We start from the raw sequence: 15555 nt of genomic DNA on the forward strand, positions 1-15555 counted from the left end.
GCGTCGGGAGAGCCGAGGAGGGGTTGCAGCTAACAACGGCGATGGCGGCAGCGGCGACAGGGCTAACCCTCGTAGGACAATTCAAAGAGACCCTGCTGCCGCTGCTGCCGGCCTTGGCATCGACTTATCCTCTGACAGTCGACTACCTCGCCACTGACCACTGACAGGCTCATTGTCGTCTCCTCTGTAGCTCGCAGGTTGTGGCCACTTTCACGTGAGAGCGGAAGTTCAAAGGTCGCCGCAGATTGCGCGTCAGTCTTGACATTTGTCCACCGCCGACAGACAATCTGCCTGGACCTTGCTATCGCGGCCACGGCACTAGAGAACAGCACATCGCGCTGCCGAGACGCCGTCAACCCTCCCTTTCCCCACTGGGCATGCGCGCGCCGCCCATACACGACGACGCCGACGGACAGCAGCATCGCCAGCGTCCTTGAACCCCGCACATGAACCTTGACAGTATCGGCGGCATGCCCCACCCCCACCCGACCCCTATCTCGCGCCCATCCGAGCTAAGTGCAAGTGAGTGCTAGTGACGCCGTGTGCGGGCTGACCACCAGAGGCGTGCGATGGTGAGTAGGCTGGCCGAGGGGGCCATCGGGCTCGGATACATCTCGGCGTTGGCGCTGACCCCGGGGCATAGCATGCCGCATTCGCAAGTGAGTTCACCCGCTACAGCCCGCCTGACGCGCAGGATCGGATGTGATCGCTCGACGAGCCTCAACGGCCAGTGTACGGGCTGCACCAAGGCGGCTATCCCTTGTGAGCTGGCAACCTCGCACAAGCTGACGCCAAAGGCACATTCACGCACATCCGACAAAAGTCGGGCCCGGCACCAGGATCCCAACGCAGGACGTCGTCGTCGTCGGCCCCATTACGCTTGTCGATGCCCCCACAGCCCGTGCCGCCCGTGATGGCCGATTTCCCCGTGGGTATGTTTGCGCGGTCGGTCGACGCCGCAGCAGCAGGCTTCGACCCGCGCGCGACGATGCTCGACGTCGTGCCCATGGAGGCGGGCCCGTCCGGGGTAGTACCGTCCGTCATGTCGCTCTCCGCGCCGCTGCCCCCGCCGCTGCCCCCACCACCGCCGCTCGAGATGCAGACGTCGCCAATCTACATGGCGTCAGAGCTGCGTCCCAACCCGCTTGAACAGTATTTACCGCGGCAAACCCTCGACGCCCTCGTCAAGCTGTGGTACGACTACGTCTTCTGGCTCGTGCCGTACCCCCACCGCCCGACGTTTGAGCGCGACCTCGCTGCCCGGCGCGAGGAGGGCGACGGCCAGGAAGAGTGGACAGCCATGGTTGTCGCACTCGTCATGTACACCATCGTCCACATACCCAAGAACAACATGCCAATACCGTCCGACGAGGTGACCAACCTCCTGCACAAGACGTACAGCGCGTCGTTGGATTTCCTCGGAAAGCCATTTGTGACGTACACGTCTTGTCGATGTAAGTGGGTTGAGTTCGGGGAAGTGCTGACACGGCAGTCTTCATCATCTACGCGTATGTCGGTGTGGGTTTGTGCCGGCTGACCGTCGAAGCGTAACAGCCACTGCCTACGGCTTGGGCTTCCAGAATCTCTATCGATCACTACAGGGGAGCAATGTTTCGTTGATGCTCCATCGAAACCTTGATCGCGAGGCGGCAAGTGTCATTGCCATTGCCCGCGCTGACCCCGCAGACGTACACCACGATGGACCCAATAGAGGGCGAGATGATGCGCCGCATGTGGTGGTTGATGTACGGCTCTGACCGGTCCGGCGGGATCCACGAGGACACAAGGCTGCTCATCAACGAGTCGCTGTGTAGCGGGCTTCACCTGCCCTCGACCGTCGACGACGAGCAGCTGTACCAGTCAGCAACGGGTACCCCCACCGAGGACTCGGTTGCGTCGCCGGCGGTATCGCCGTTGCTGGGGTACTACTATTGCTCGGCAATGTACAGAAGTGGGTCTGACGCTGCGTGCCTCGCTGACAACAAAGTATGTGGCAAGATCCTCTCGCGACGAGAGCAGGACGCGGTCGCGCCGCCATCCGGGGCGGCCCTCTTCACGCGCATAGCCGAGCTCGACGCCCTCATCCAGGAACTCGACGACGTCTTCATCGACATGCCAGATTTCCTCAAGATCAACATGGAGATTGATACGGAGAGGTCTCCGTGAGTGGGCCATTCTGGCGAGTGCTCACACCCCAGCGCATCCTTCCCACCAGCTTCGTGGCGCCAGAATACCAACCTCTCGCTCACCGACCACGGCATCATGGTGCAGCAGTCGAATCTCTACGTGACGCAACAAGCAATGCGACTCGTCGCGGTGCAGTACCGCCGCGACCTGGTCCAGCTGCGCTGGCAGTCGCCAGTCGTCCCATGGCCGGACAACCACTCGGCACCAGTGTACAGTGACGAGTACCGCAAGGCCAAGCTGCGGCAGAACGACGCGACGTTCCGCAAGGCGCGCGACCTCGTCATGTCCAACATGCTCAAGGTGTTGCGTGCGCTGCCGATCGAGCTGATAGGTGAGGCCAGGCGTGAACGTCGCTGATAGTAGCAATCAACCACTTTCCTGGCCTGAGCAAGATCCGCTACGTCGCGTCGACACTCCTGCCTGATATCGAGACGGCCAACGCGCACCAGGCTGGTGTGGGTGGCCTGCCGTCGGGCCCCTCCATGTCGGTCATGTACTTGCGTAGGTCCAGGGGGTTGGAGGCTAGCTAAACTCCAGGCCAATACATCGACTACCTCTCCCGACTCGACACCATGTCGGCCATTGCCCCACTACGGGACAGGCTCAACGCTGCGGGGGTCGGCGCTGCCGGCGCCGGATGAGCTTGCAGCATGGTCCATACCTTTGTAGCGCTTGTAGCCTACCTATATTACCTCTACATTGTGCAACAGTTCCTTGTGTACACAGCCGGCATCTGGCATAGTCGTGTCTCGGAATCATGACTCAGAATCGTGGCTTCACCCGACGCCAAGCCACAACAGATGGCCATGGTCACGAGGCATGAATCATCGGCGACTCCGGCAACTGTGGGTCATCCTCGCCATCGGCAAAGGCTTCGCCACGACGGCAACGCGGCATCGATAAGCTGAGGCGTTGGGGCGTCGAGCGCAGCATGCATGGAGGCCACGCGGCGCCATCGTGGGTTGCGGTGGGTGCGGCGATGACCAGTCCCTTTGGCGAGGGTGCCGAACCCACCCTGGCCTCGCGCCGCGATAGCGTGCTCGTCGGCGGATCTGCGCTTCTTCGTATTTATCGCGCCGCGTCTGCGCGTCTGCAGTGCACGCGTTCGTTCGTTCGCAACAATGCCGCGCGCGCGCAGACCTCGCAGGGTCGACGCAGAGGCTGGTATGGCGCCATCGCTCGTGACTGCCCCCCCTCCCCCCTTGCGCTGCCCCCCACAGGCCCCGATAGCCGAACATCCGACGTGATGACGCGAACGTCGGCTCGTCAAAAGTTGTTGGCGAAGAGGCGGCGTCGGGCCGTCGCGAGGAGCAATGCCGCAGCCTTGGCCGTCATGTGATGGGCGACTCGGGTGACTCGTAGTTTTTGCTGTTGCTGTTGTTGCTCACTCGACTAAATATCTTGGACCTTGGCACTGACGACGACTGGCAACCCCCCCCCCCCCCCCAACCCCACGACATGGCAATCCCCTACTACTCGCACTTCCGGACGCTGCCCGCGCCAGAGGTGTCCATCTTCCAGTTCCTCTTCCCCGACACGCCGTCCGACTCGCCAGTGCGCCAGTTCGACCCCGAGCTCCCGGCCTACATTGACGGCTTTACGGGCTACACACTGTCGCGCCGCCAGCTGAAAGACAATGCGCTCCGCCTCGCGACTGGCCTGCGGACCCTCGGCTTCCGCCGCGGCGACGTCGCCTGCCTGTGGGGCATGAACTCGATCCCTTGGGTCGAGGCGGCGTACGGACTGCTCGCGGCTGGCATCCGGATCACGCCGGCAAACTATGCGTAGTGGGTTGTGACTCGTTGCGCGATTGCGCTCGAGCACGGATCTAGAGCTCGCTTACTGACCCCCTGCCCCCAGCGAGCCCTCGGAAATCGCCCACCAGCTCAACAACTCTGGCGCGAACCTGATCCTCCTCGACCCGTCCACGCTCGAGCGGTGGGAGAAGGCGCGCGCCCAGCTCGACCGCCCCATTCCCGACGAGCATGTGCTTCTGCTTGCCCAGCCCGGTGCGCTACCCGCCGGGACGCCGTACAAGTCGGTGTATGACCACTTTGGCGTGTCCCCCAGTGCCCCCGAGACGTTCAACGGCGTGCAGGCTCACGAGACGGCGTGGCAGTGCTACTCTTCTGGAACGACCGGCCTGCCCAAGGGTGTCGAGACGACGCAGCACAACATTGTCGCGCAGCTCCAGGGCCTTGCCGAGATCTATGAGCCGCTGGAAAGCGGCAAGGATGTGATTCTGGGAATCCTCCCCATGAGCCATATCTATGGCCTGGCTATCGTGCTCCTTCGCCCGCTCACCATTGGCGTTCCCGTTGTCGTGCTGCCCAAGTACGAGGAGCACAGTGTGCTGAGCGCCGTCGGCAAGGTGAGTTGCGGGCATGGCAGGACCTCGCTCACACGCAGTACCGCGTCACCCACGCGCCCGTCGTCCCTCCCATCGTCCTGAGCCTGGTCAACTCGCCCAACGTGCACAAGTACGACCTGTCAAGCCTCAAGACGTTCCTGGCCGGCGCGGCGCCCATGAGCGCCGAGCTGTCGCAGGCGTTCGAGAAGCGCTTCCCGCACATTGCTGTCATCCAGGCCTACGGCATGACCGAGACGTCGCCGGTGCAGACGGCCATGTCGGCGGCGCGCTCCAAGCCAGGCTCGTGCGGCCAGCTCGTCGCCGGCTTCACTGCCCGCCTTGTTGGTGAGGACGGCAAGGACGTCGACCTCGGCGAGCCGGGCGAGCTGTGGGTCCAGGGCCCGTGTGTCATGAAGGGATACTGGAAGAACCCCGAGGCGACGCGCAAGACATTTAGCGACGACGGCAAGTGGTTCAAGACGGGCGATATCATGGTTGTCGATGCCGATGGGTTCTACACCGTTGTGGACCGGTCCAAGGAGCTGATCAAGTACAAGGGTTTCCAGGGTAAGCGCGGACGGTCATGACCCCGCTGACATTGCCAGTCGCGCCTGCCGAGCTTGAAGCGCTTCTTCTGCAACACCCCAAGGTGCACGACGCGGGAGTCATCGGCGTGTGGGAGGAGTCCCAGGCCACCGAGCTGCCACGAGCGTACGTTGTGGCGGCGCCCGACTCGGGGGTCAGCCACGAGCACGCGCACCAGCACCACAGCTTCATCGAGGAGATCAAGGCGTGGGTCGCGTCCCGGGTCGCAAACCACAAGAAGCTGCGTGGTGGCATTGCCGTCATCGAGGTCATTCCCAAGTCGCCCAGCGGCAAGATCCTGCGCAAGGACCTGCGCGTGAGGGCCAAGACGGAGCTCGAGGGCGGTATTGCCAAGCAGGCCAAACTTTAGTCAGGTTTAGACAGATGCATTGTTGTACTATTGCACCACGCAGATGGGTCTGCCGCCGCCGCCGCCGCCACCCCCTCCCCCGCCGCCCCCTCAGCTCTGAATAAGTTGGAACAGCCGTGCGACGGCCGGGAGGTCGTCAGGCATCAGAGCGGATGAGTAGGCGATCATGCACCTGAGCGTCTCGGCGCCGAAGCGTGCAAACGCGTCGCATGTGGCTCCCGGCGGACACATTGTGTGTTGTGCCCGTAACGGGAACCACACGCGCGCGACTTGGCCACCAACGCGCGTTGCCCCCTGGGCCGACTCGAATGCGACCACCTTCTCCCCCGCCTGGGACCGCATCACGTCGTTGGACATGACGGCCCACTTGGTGCCCGCGACCTCTCGTTCGCCAGGGATCCCGCCGATGCCTATCCAGTTCTTCGCGGCCGTCTCCTCGTCGGCGTAAATGTACCTGTGCTCGCCCATCTCGTACTCCATCGGTGAGCACATGACCATCCCTTGGGCGACGATGTGCGTGTTGAAGAACATTTCACCGACGCCTTGCATGCCGAGCAGGATATCAGGAATGTCCTCGAGCCCAATGAGCGCCGTCGCCTTGTTCTCGCGGATGATACTCGGCAGAAGCTCGATAAGCGGGCCGAGGAGCCCGAAAGGCTTGGGGCCATTCATCACGTGGCACATGGTGAACGACACCGCCATGCGGGTGTTCCCGCTGCGTGTGCCCGTGTCGGCGCGCTGCGTGAACGTAAAGGCGAGGTGGATGCCCTTGCGTTCGCCGACTGCCAGCCGGATAGAGTAGTAGCCCATGCGGGCCGAGTAGATGATGTTGACGACGTTGAGATGGATGTGTGGCGACGCGGGGATGGGCGGGATGGTGGGGATCGGGTCGTCGTCCTCGGTCTGCGCGGCCGTCCAGAAGCCGTCGGGCGTGATATCGACGTAGTCGACAATCGTGGCGGCGGGGAGGACGGCGGTCGAGGGCCAGATCCGGCGGCAGTGGGCCAGCTTGCCGTTGAGCGTGGCGGCGAGGTCGGGGGCCAGGGCGGCGGCGTCCACAGCGCAGTGGTAGTCGACCACGGTGGTGTGTTGGCCCAAGAGGCGGAGCCAGCGGTGTCGCTCCTCGCCTGCTGCTTGGTAGAATGGCGTGGCAGGTATCCGCCCATGCACTGAGCGGATGTCGAGGCGTGTCGCCACAGCAGACGCCACCTCGTATGGCACGACGTCGGCGTCGAACGCCCCCTTGGGGCGGTCAGGATCGTCAAAGATGACTTGGGCATAGAGGTAGGCGTCGGCGCGGTCACGGAACGAGCGGCACACGCTCCGCAGGGCAATTGCCGTGTCGTGGTCGTCTTCACCCTCGGCGCGGAGGGTGTGGTGGAAGATGGCATCAAAGACGTGCGGGAAGGACGTCGGGTCGATCCGAGGCGGCCCAGTGATGGGGGACGTGAGCCGGTGAGGCACAGGTACGGCCTTCTCACGGCGGGGGCTCGTGGGGGTGGCGACGGGGGGTTTGCTCCTGCTCGGAGCGCCAATGTCGACCGAAGTGAAGTGCGCGGCGAGGCTCGAGACGCTGGGTCGAGGGGTCTCGTCGTCGTTGGGGGTTTGCGGCGGGCTCCTCGCCGACGCTGAAGACAGATGGGCCGGCTTGAGCGCCTTGGCCGGCACTGTGCGCACGCTCTGCTTCGACGCGGAGAACATGGCACTCATCGCCGCCTCGTTGGTCGACTCGTACAGCGACATTTGTGCCCCTGGCCGACGGACATGGAAGAGGGTAGGGCGGGAGAGGTCGATGATGGGCTCGTCTGGGGACGAGGGTGGGGATGCTTCTGGTTCTGTGCGCGGCCGGCCGGACGGCGGAGGCGGGGGGAGCGTCCTGGTGCGGCTGGGCGACGTCGGGGAGGCCGAGGCCATTGACGATTGCTGCCATCAGCGGTGTTTCGCGGGTCATCACTCACGCGGCGCGGGGGGAGCGGCGGTGGTGGGCGGCTCATCGCATCAGCGTCAGTGAAGGGGAAGAGCATCAGTTGTGTCGTCGAGCAGCATCACGCCTATTTGTACCTCTCGGAGGCCACCACTCAGGCCAGCGGCAGGGGTTGTTGTCACACTGGACTTGCTCGCCGTTCCTGGTCCCACGACGCTGTCATCGCGTGCGCTAAAGCGAGCCGCTGACCCGGAATCTCGCTGTGCGTCTGGCGACGTCGACTCGAGAGGTACAGCGGGGCCGGGGAGGGTTTCGTGGGCAGCTGACTCGAGGGGGATACAAGGATGGGAGAGACAGGGGGTGAGGCAGTGAACGAGGCACAGTGAGCGGGGCTTTGGAGCGGTGGATGCTGGGCCTGACTGAGTGGTCTAGCAAGTTGTCAGGCAAGTCGGCTATACCAGCAATGGTGACGCATCGACAACGCGTGAGTCCCAACTTGCTACCTACACCTTCACTGTTGCCTCAGTGCCGAGCCGAGCAGGTTGCGTGTGCGTGCGATGGAGCGAGCCCACGCCACCGGGGTTTATCAGATAACGATACACTTCGGCCGAAGGCGCTGCGGCCTTGGCTCCCCGCAACGAGGTGACAACAGTACCCGCCAACGCGGCAGCCGGCCGATCGGCATCGGGCGAGGCGTCGGCTGAGATGCACCAGAGACAGGGAGACTACTAAAGGGGTGCCGAGCGCACTGGGATGTCCCTCGCCACCGATAACATGACTGACACCGAGACGCACAAGAACGTCGTGATCATTGGGGGTGGGTCGTTGGCGAGGCTTACTGACTGACCCCAGCCTCGTTCGCGGGTCACGCGCTGGCCAACCGACTCGCGTCGGCCCTGCCGGCGCGTTACCGCGTGATACTGGTCGAGCAGAACGAGTTTGCCGTGCACCTCCCAGCGCTGGTGCGCGCGGTCGTCGTGCCAGGTGTGTTGGCCTTCGTGTAGTGGGACTGACGCTCTCAGGCTCAGAAAACGACAAGCTCACCGGCCGCCTGTCGCAGGATACTGTCTTCCCGAAGGCGTCGCGGCACCGGCTCGTGCGCGCCAAAGTGGTGTCCTTGCGTGCTCGCAGCATCCTCCTCGACACCGAGTTTGAAGGCAGCGCCGAGGTGCCTTTCGAGGTGGGTCCTGTGCCGGCGGAGCTGACCGCAGCGCTGTGTTGTGGCTACTGGTGCCACCCAGGCCCCGCCACTGCGTCCGGCGCCAGGCTCGACGCTGGAAGAGTATCGTGTCCTCCTGCGCAAAGTACAATCCGACATGGCCGCTGCTGAATCCATCCTCATCGTCGGTGGCGGGGCCGTTGGCGTCGAGGTCGCAGGGGAGTTGTCCCACCAATACCCAGGCAAGAAGGTCACCCTCGTGCACTCGCGCTCGAGGCTGCTCCTCACGTCCGACTCGGTGCCGGGCAAGCCGGGCGAGGAGGGGTTTTCTTACGCCCCGGTTCCAGAGTGGGTCGGCGAGTCGCTCGAGTCGCAGCTCCGCCAGCGCGGAGTAGACGTGGCGCTGGACGAGCGGGTTGTGTTCCCCTCGAAGAGTGCCGTCGACGAGCCGGACGGCTGGGACGGGCGCACTGGCGTTCTAGGAGGTACCCACTCCATCCCTCTTACGTCCGGCCGGCGCATCGACGCAGACTACATGTTCGCGTCGCCGGGCAACCGGCCCAACTCGGCTCTCGTCGGCGCGCTCGACCCCGAGGCCACCAGCGCTGCGGGACACGTGCTCGTCGACGGCGAGTTCCGCGTTCTGAGCGACGAGGCGGCGCTGGCACGCGTCTATGCGCTGGGCGACGTCGCGAGCCAGGCAGGGAGGAAGACGGCCGGGCTGGCGGTGTACGAGTCGTACTTTGCCTCCATGGCCATTGTGGCGCATATCAAGGCGTATGAGGAGGGCCGGGAGGAGGCGGCCAAGGCGTACACCCCGCCCGACCTCCGCAGTATCGTCGTGCCGCTCGGCGATGGGACCGGCGAGGCTATCGGCGCCGGCGTGATAGACTTGCGCTGGTTCGGGCTGTGGGCCGCGCCGCGCTGGATCATCCGCTGGTTCGCGAAAGACTACTTTGTGCGCAACTTTTACACCTTGTTCAAGGGGAGTGAGGGGTGCAAGTGAAGAAGAGAGAGTTGATGCATCCGATTACAACGACGTGACCCTACAACCGCGGCTTGACCTCCTGTCGGCCCTGCGCGTCCCAGTGCTCGTGGACGACCTTTTTAATGTCCGACTTGAGGATCTTGCGGTTGGCGTTACGGGCTGGGGTGTGAGCGTGGTGCAGCGTTTCGCACTTACGCAGCGGCTCGGGCCACACGACGACAATGACAGGCTGCGCGACGTGCCGGAGTCTTGGCTTTACCGCCGCCTGGATCTCCTCTGCCGTGGCACTCGCGCCGGGTGCCAGGCTGACTGCGACCGCGACGCGCTCGCCCATGCGCTCGCACGGGACGGGGACGGCGGCGGCCTCGGCCACGCGGTTGTCGAGGTACACTGCGTTCTCGACCTCTGCGGAAGCGATCTGGCGTCAGCGGGGAGTAGAGGAGGGTAACGTACGTTTTCGCCGCCGCGGATGATCACGTCCTTGGCCCGGTCGCGGATGTACAGGTACCCCTCGGCGTCAATGCTCGCCATGTCGCCCGTGTTGAGCCAGCCGTCGGCGTTGAGCGCTTCGGCCGTGGCCTCTGGACGGTGTTAGCGGTGTTTCCCCAACGTCCGGCACCACGCACTCGGGTTGTCAATGTACTCCTTCATAATGTTGTTCCCGCGGCACTCGAGAATCCCCATCTCGCCAGCTGGGAGCGGCTGCTTGGTCATGGGGTCGACGACGCGGATCTCGCAAGTTGGCACGGCGAGGCCCACCGCCTCGGGGCGGTCAATGTAGTCCTGCCCCGCGACACCGGTAATCAGCCCCGCCGTCTCGGTCATGCCGTAGGCGTGCTGTGCCGAGGCCCCCGCAAAGCGGGTGGCAATGTCCGCGGCCAGGCGCTGTGGGGGCGGCGCGCCGCCGTACGTGATACCCTCGATGATGTGGTCCTTGGGGAGGAGGTTGCTCTGGATGATGGCGACGGCGACAGCCGGCACGCCGCCAAAGTAGGCCACCTTTTCCTCGACAATCAGCTTGGCCGCGTCCTCGACGTTCCACCGCCGGATGAAGACCATGCGGGCGCCGACGACGAATGCGCGGACCATCCACCCGAGAGATCCTGTGACGTGGAACAGCGGCACGGGGAGTAGCATCACTGGCTGGGTTGGGGGTGGGTTGGCGACGTCGAGGGCGGATTCGAGGGACTCGCCCGCGCGTAGGCGGGCACGGGCACCGGCTGGGCATCAGCAGGGGTATGGAGATGGGCGCTTACGGATCGACCCCGCGAGCACATGCACTAGACACTGGTGCTGCGTAAGCATCACACCCTTGGGCATCGACGTCGTGCCAGAGGTGAAGTAGATGACGCCGTCAGATTCTGGGCCGTAGCCGTCGAGGTCCACGCCGCGCTCGACGGCAGCGACGACCTCGGGGAGCGGGTTGACGGTGGTGATGTCGCTGATGTTGGCCTGGAGCTCGCGCGGGAGGTGGTATACATGGCCCCAGGAGTAGATCTGGCATCGTCAGGTGGAGCCTGAGTGAAGGCTTACCTTGCCCACACCCCTTTCCGCGAGCGCTGGAGCAAGCGGCGCAATCACCTCGGCGTACTTGGGTTCAGCAAGGATAAGGACCGGCTTGGTCAGTGCGAGACAGTGCGCCTGAACGTCGGGCTGCAGGCTCGAGTTGAGCAGCACCGAGCAGCCGCCGACGAGGTTGACGGCGACAAAGGCGACGATCCAGCTGGCCGTCAGCGCCACTCTGATGCTTGACCCACTCCGAGCTGTTGGCGCCACCGATGGCTACACGTGTGCCGGCGCGGACGCCGCGCTCGCGGAGCCACCCGGCGAGCTTGAGCGCCTTGGCGTACACCTCTGCGTAGGAGACCTTCTGACGCGCATAGTACGCTGCCGGCTCCGGCACCGGCTCGGACACCATCTCGCGCCCCTCTGCCGCCCAGCGCGGCAGAGACGTGCCGAGAAAGTCGCGGAACGTCGGCGGGGTGTGTTTCCACGTCTTCATGCGCCGTCCGCCCAGCACGCGCTCCTCCATCTCGAAGATGGTGCCCGGGGACGTGAGGAGCGCGTCGCCTGTGTATGTGTGAGCGATAAGCACATGCTCACGCCCTTACACTCTTGGATGGTGAGCTGCTTCTTGGCCATGGTGAGAGGTGAGTAATGCACAGCAGCAGCCGATGCGGGGACCGGAGTTGCTATCGTACCGCAGCTATGTATACCGGAGTCGAATCTGGGGTAGGTCCGGCCCCATGGAGACATGTCGGCGTGATGCGGTTACCCGCTCTGTGGGGGCGGCTAGAATGGCCGAGGGCGGCTGTCGCCACGGTGCTGCCTGCCTGCCTCCTCGTAAGACACCGCAGCACACCGCACACCACGGTATGCCGAGGCACGAACTGCCGCGGCGTTCGCTTACTCCCGCTCTAGTATCCGAGACACAAACCTCGTAATCACGCTACAAAACATACACGGACATTATCTAACACTGTGTCTGCTCAGGCCTCGCCTATGCCGAGTGCACGAGCTTGGCCACGGCCGGGATTCGGTCGACATACGGTACGGCCGACGCGAGCGTCTTGAGGTGGACAAACGCGCTGGCAAGCAGCACGGCGACCAGGTGGCGCAGGTTGGTGCTCGTCTCGGATGGGTTGAAGAAGACGCCGAGGGCAAAGGCGATGAGCACTGACACAACGGTGCGCCGCCTGTTCTCCGCAGCGACGAGCTCCTCGGTGCCGTAAAAGTCGTTCCAGATCGGCGTGTTGTGCTCGTACCACAGGCGCCTGACCGTGCCGGGGTAGTGGGTCTGGTTGGTGGGTGAGCTTCACGAGCCGAGGTAGTAGAGTTGCGGCCACGACTTACAAAGATGCGCCCGGTGCCGCCGTCTCCGCGCCAGTAGTTGCGCACAGTAACCCATGTCGTCTTGTCGAGCCGGTTGGCAAGCTCCTGGTCGTACTTGTCCGTCGCGCTCTGCTTGGGCTCGACGGCATCAATCTCGTACTCGTACATGGCCTGCACGATCTGCGCAATGTAGTTGGCCTGGATCTCGACGACCGACGTGATGGACACTGGCGTGAGCTAATGCAGCTTGGAGGCCGACTCACTGTGGTTGAGGCCCAGGTCGTTGCCGAGAAGCATGAAAAAGTTGGGAAGACCGGGCATCATGACACCGCGGTAAACCTTCCACTCGGCGCGAGACTTGAACGTTGCCGTGTCGATGCCGGCGTGGACGAGCGGTGTGCAGCCCTCGGCATCGTAGCCAGTGGCCATGACGACGACGTCAGCGTCGACCTCCTTGCCGTTGTCAAGGATCATGGCGTTGGGGGTGAAGCCCTCGATGCGGCCAAAGTGCGCCGAGACGTGCGGACGGTTTAGGGCCGCAAAGTAGCCGTCCTCAAAGATCAGGCGCTTGGAGGCCAACGGGTGCGATGGGATGGCGTTGGCGCGCATGCTCTCGGGGTAGCGTCGGAGCATCCACTTGGCGCACCACTGGGGAGTAAGCACTGAATACACCGCGTGACTTACCTTCTCCAAGAAGCGGCGGCTCCGGGCGCCGTCCTTCTGAAGCGCCAGGTAGAAAGTCGAGTCCATGATGGTGCAGAGGATTGCGCGCTCGAGCCACTGGATCGGTGGGAAGGCACGTCGAAGCGCCTTGCGCCATTCGGCGTACGGGACCGAGTTGCGCGGGTGGCCAGGGGGGCTGGGGACGAACCACTGCTTGGTGCGCGCGACGGAGATGGTTTCAATCTCGGGGTCGAGGCCGAGGGTGGCGACAATCTGAACACCGCTGCATCCGTTGCCGATGACGGCGACCTTCTTGCCGTGGAGGTACTCGTTGGTGGCCTCCTCGGGCCAGTTGGCGGCGTGCCACACCTGGCCATTGAACTTGTCGACGCCGGGGAGCGTGTTAATCTTCTGCGGCTCGGACAGGAAGCCCGAAGCGGACACGAGGATGTGGGCTTCAATGTCAAACAGCTCGCCGTTGTGCAGGTTGCGCAGGGTGATGACGTAGAGCTTGCGGTGGGCGTCCCAGACGGCCTTGATGTACTCGCGCTGAAGGTGGAAACGGTCCATCAGGTTTTCCTTGACGACAATGTCTTGCCAGTCTGTGCGGGGTTAGTATGCGGCGTGAGTGGGGGTGTCAGTTACTCACACGCCTGGATCTCCTTGCGCGGAGGGTGCGTCTGCGACCAGTTGGGGTTCTGGAACCGCGAGTGGGAGTAGACGAGGGCGGGGACGCTAGAGGGTTAGCTGGTGGGCCGATGAGATAAGACAAATGTCCCCACTGGGGATTCCCGGGATTGTGCGGGGTGATGCTTACTCGCAGCGGCAGCCACTGTGGGGATGAGTGTGTGAACAGGCGTGGAGCACTCACGGGTAGCGGTTTGTCCACCAGGTGCCACCGATGCCATCGAGGCGTTCGTACACCTGCGCGCCGATGAGTTACTGCGTCTGGACAACGACGCGCCAGTGCGTCGCCACACTCCCGCTCCACTCACCGCCCAGTTGGTCAGACCCCTCCTGTCGAGCTCTAGACCCAGGCTGATGGCGCTGACGCTGGCTGTCAGCCGAGCCCCCCTCTCTCGCCACTCACCCTCCGCCAATGATGCACACCGAGGGCCCCTTTCCGTTGTTGATTCTCGCGGGCATGGTAACAACGAGTCAATGGGTTTCTCTTCTGTCCGGGTATTGCTCTGTCCGACTTTATATGGACAGCAGTCTGTCGCCATCGATCATGCTTGCTCCGCATAGCTGCAGCTGCCCGTATCCTTTCGGCGCCCGGACGCGTACCCCTGTCCGACTGGCACGACGCTAGTGTGCGAAGTCGTGAGTTACTGTGCGCGGGCGACGAGGCAGAGACCAAGATAACTGTTTGGGCACCATGCCGAACAACAGGATCTGGGCTAGGCGAGAGCGCGTGGCGGCGCGGAGTCAGCTGGCGCGTCTCGGCGGTCGGAGGCCGAGCAAGAGGATTGAAACAATTGGAGGTCGTGTGGGGCTTCTTGGAGCGAGCTGGGGCAGAAGGAGGTCACGGAATAGCACGCCCTGCTCCCCACGAGTTGGTCTAGCATGCTGCATGCTGTTGAATGAGGTGGGAGGTCATGTTTTGTCGCAAAACTGGTGCGATGGGGGTTTGTTTGGATGTTGTTTCGATCGAAAGATTCGATGGGAGATGGCCGAGATAGGAGAGCGGGAGTAGATTCGCGTGGAAACCACGCGTATATCACGTGCTGAGTCGATGTGGCGGACGTATCGACGTATCGAGACCATCGATCCTTCGACTTGGCCTTGATCTGCTTCTCCCTCTCGCCTTTGTCGCTGCTAACGCACTCCAGACTTGCTATACTGTAGAAGATGGCTTCAAACTGTCTGTATATTCTCGACAAACACGCAAATTTCTCGCGTGTCTCCAACAAAGCCTCCACTGACGTCAAAGGAGGCCCCGAGCGAGCGAGGTGGCGCCGAGGTCGGTGCAGATGGCGGCGACGTACAACGGGCGAGGCAAGTGGGCGTCGACGTCGTGGGGAAATGAGTGCGAAGAGCAACGCCAGATGAAGCGAATAGATGGATCATCGGCTGCCAAGCCGGTGCGACGAGTGACCGATCGTCACGGGGCGCCCAGCGTGCGTCGTGTCGTCTCTTGCGCCGTCGCACCGAGTTGGATGTCATGGCTGTGCTCCCCGGCGCTCCCCTTTCGGTGCGAGATGAGCCGTGCGTGTCAAAGGATTGCGCGTTGATCTGATCGGCTCGACGACGTCCCGACTACGCTCAGACCAACCCGGGCAGGTGCCAAACACGCGTCACGATCACGCTACTCTGGCGACGTCACAGCGGTGCGCAGAGACGAGCGAGACAGCGACACGACACGACACGACACGACAAACGATCCAGCGTGACTATAAAGGGCCCCTCTCGTCGACTTGTCTGTTCTCTACTCGACTCTTCCTCTCACTCACGACAGCTTCACCTTCGCAGCCCTGCCCCCCCCCCCCCCTAGACC

General features: G+C 63.5%; 6 protein-coding genes across 6 annotated transcripts; 3 read left to right on the plus strand and 3 right to left on the minus strand.

The window, feature by feature from the left end:
- Positions 1-137: 137 nt before the first annotated feature.
- On the plus strand, positions 138-2892 carry RGT1_1 (Glucose transport transcription regulator RGT1). Its single transcript, XM_062774278.1, has 11 exons — positions 138-522; positions 561-572; positions 644-659; positions 695-762; positions 798-1454; positions 1493-1518; positions 1687-1951; positions 1988-2162; positions 2199-2518; positions 2551-2688; positions 2725-2892. Exons 1-11 carry the CDS (start codon positions 447-449, stop codon positions 2826-2828), a joined length of 1857 nt encoding a protein of 618 aa, XP_062630262.1. The 5' UTR covers positions 138-446; the 3' UTR covers positions 2829-2892.
- Positions 2893-3645: 753 nt separating this feature from the next.
- On the plus strand, positions 3646-5492 carry 4CLL5_0 (4-coumarate--CoA ligase-like 5; the record flags this gene model as incomplete). The annotated part of the gene is made up of 4 exons (XM_062774279.1): positions 3646-3974; positions 4048-4558; positions 4597-5104; positions 5143-5492. 4 exons carry the CDS (start codon positions 3646-3648, stop codon positions 5490-5492), a joined length of 1698 nt encoding a protein of 565 aa, XP_062630263.1.
- A 90-nt stretch (positions 5493-5582) lies between these two features.
- On the minus strand, positions 5583-7486 carry LOC62_05G007760 (uncharacterized protein; the record flags this gene model as incomplete). The annotated part of the gene is made up of 2 exons (XM_062774280.1): positions 5583-7415; positions 7451-7486. The coding sequence occupies 2 exons, from the start codon at positions 7484-7486 to the stop codon at positions 5583-5585; spliced, it is 1869 nt and encodes a 622-aa protein (XP_062630264.1).
- A 699-nt stretch (positions 7487-8185) lies between these two features.
- On the plus strand, positions 8186-9614 carry fer8_2 (Fe-regulated protein 8). Its single transcript, XM_062774281.1, has 4 exons — positions 8186-8233; positions 8269-8400; positions 8439-8596; positions 8628-9614. The coding sequence occupies exons 1-4, from the start codon at positions 8191-8193 to the stop codon at positions 9579-9581; spliced, it is 1287 nt and encodes a 428-aa protein (XP_062630265.1). The 5' UTR covers positions 8186-8190; the 3' UTR covers positions 9582-9614.
- Positions 9615-9621: 7 nt separating this feature from the next.
- yngI_2 (Putative acyl-CoA synthetase YngI) lies at positions 9622-11720 on the minus strand (the record flags this gene model as incomplete). Its single annotated transcript, XM_062774282.1, has 8 exons — positions 11675-11720; positions 11321-11633; positions 11097-11286; positions 10820-11060; positions 10190-10783; positions 10017-10144; positions 9759-9981; positions 9622-9722 (listed from the first exon to the last, which is right to left on the minus strand). The coding sequence occupies exons 1-8, from the start codon at positions 11703-11705 to the stop codon at positions 9622-9624; spliced, it is 1821 nt and encodes a 606-aa protein (XP_062630266.1). The 5' UTR covers positions 11706-11720.
- A 266-nt stretch (positions 11721-11986) lies between these two features.
- On the minus strand, positions 11987-15520 carry BQ2027_MB0916 (putative monooxygenase). The gene is made up of 8 exons (XM_062774283.1): positions 14149-15520; positions 14054-14111; positions 13930-13982; positions 13708-13793; positions 13080-13660; positions 12659-13043; positions 12417-12622; positions 11987-12360 (listed from the first exon to the last, which is right to left on the minus strand). The coding sequence occupies exons 1-8, from the start codon at positions 14202-14204 to the stop codon at positions 12064-12066; spliced, it is 1722 nt and encodes a 573-aa protein (XP_062630267.1). The 5' UTR covers positions 14205-15520; the 3' UTR covers positions 11987-12063.
- Between the last annotated feature and the right edge of the window lie 35 nt (positions 15521-15555).

This window comes from Vanrija pseudolonga, chromosome 5 (genome assembly GCF_020906515.1).
Source record: "Vanrija pseudolonga chromosome 5, complete sequence".
NCBI classification, from domain to species: Eukaryota; Fungi; Basidiomycota; class Tremellomycetes; order Trichosporonales; family Trichosporonaceae; genus Vanrija; species Vanrija pseudolonga.

Coding starts and splice junctions, on each gene's coding strand:
- BQ2027_MB0916 (XM_062774283.1), bottom strand. CDS start 14,204: ATGCCCGCGAGAATCAACAACGGAAAGGGGCCCTCGGTGTGCATCATT. Junction 13,983..14,053: donor GGGGTCTGACCAACTGGGCG/GTGAGTGGAGCG, acceptor ATCGGCGCGCAG/GTGTACGAACGCCTCGATGG. Junction 12,623..12,658: donor CGACCTGGGCCTCAACCACA/GTGAGTCGGCCT, acceptor AGCTCACGCCAG/TGTCCATCACGTCGGTCGTC.
- fer8_2 (XM_062774281.1), top strand. CDS start 8,191: ATGACTGACACCGAGACGCACAAGAACGTCGTGATCATTGGGG. Junction 8,234..8,268: donor GAACGTCGTGATCATTGGGG/GTGGGTCGTTGG, acceptor GACTGACCCCAG/CCTCGTTCGCGGGTCACGCG. Junction 8,597..8,627: donor GCGCCGAGGTGCCTTTCGAG/GTGGGTCCTGTG, acceptor AGCTGACCGCAG/CGCTGTGTTGTGGCTACTGG.
- RGT1_1 (XM_062774278.1), top strand. CDS start 447: ATGAACCTTGACAGTATCGGCGGCATGCCCCACCCCCACCCGACCCCT. Junction 763..797: donor CACCAAGGCGGCTATCCCTT/GTGAGCTGGCAA, acceptor CTGACGCCAAAG/GCACATTCACGCACATCCGA. Junction 2,163..2,198: donor ATTGATACGGAGAGGTCTCC/GTGAGTGGGCCA, acceptor CTCACACCCCAG/CGCATCCTTCCCACCAGCTT.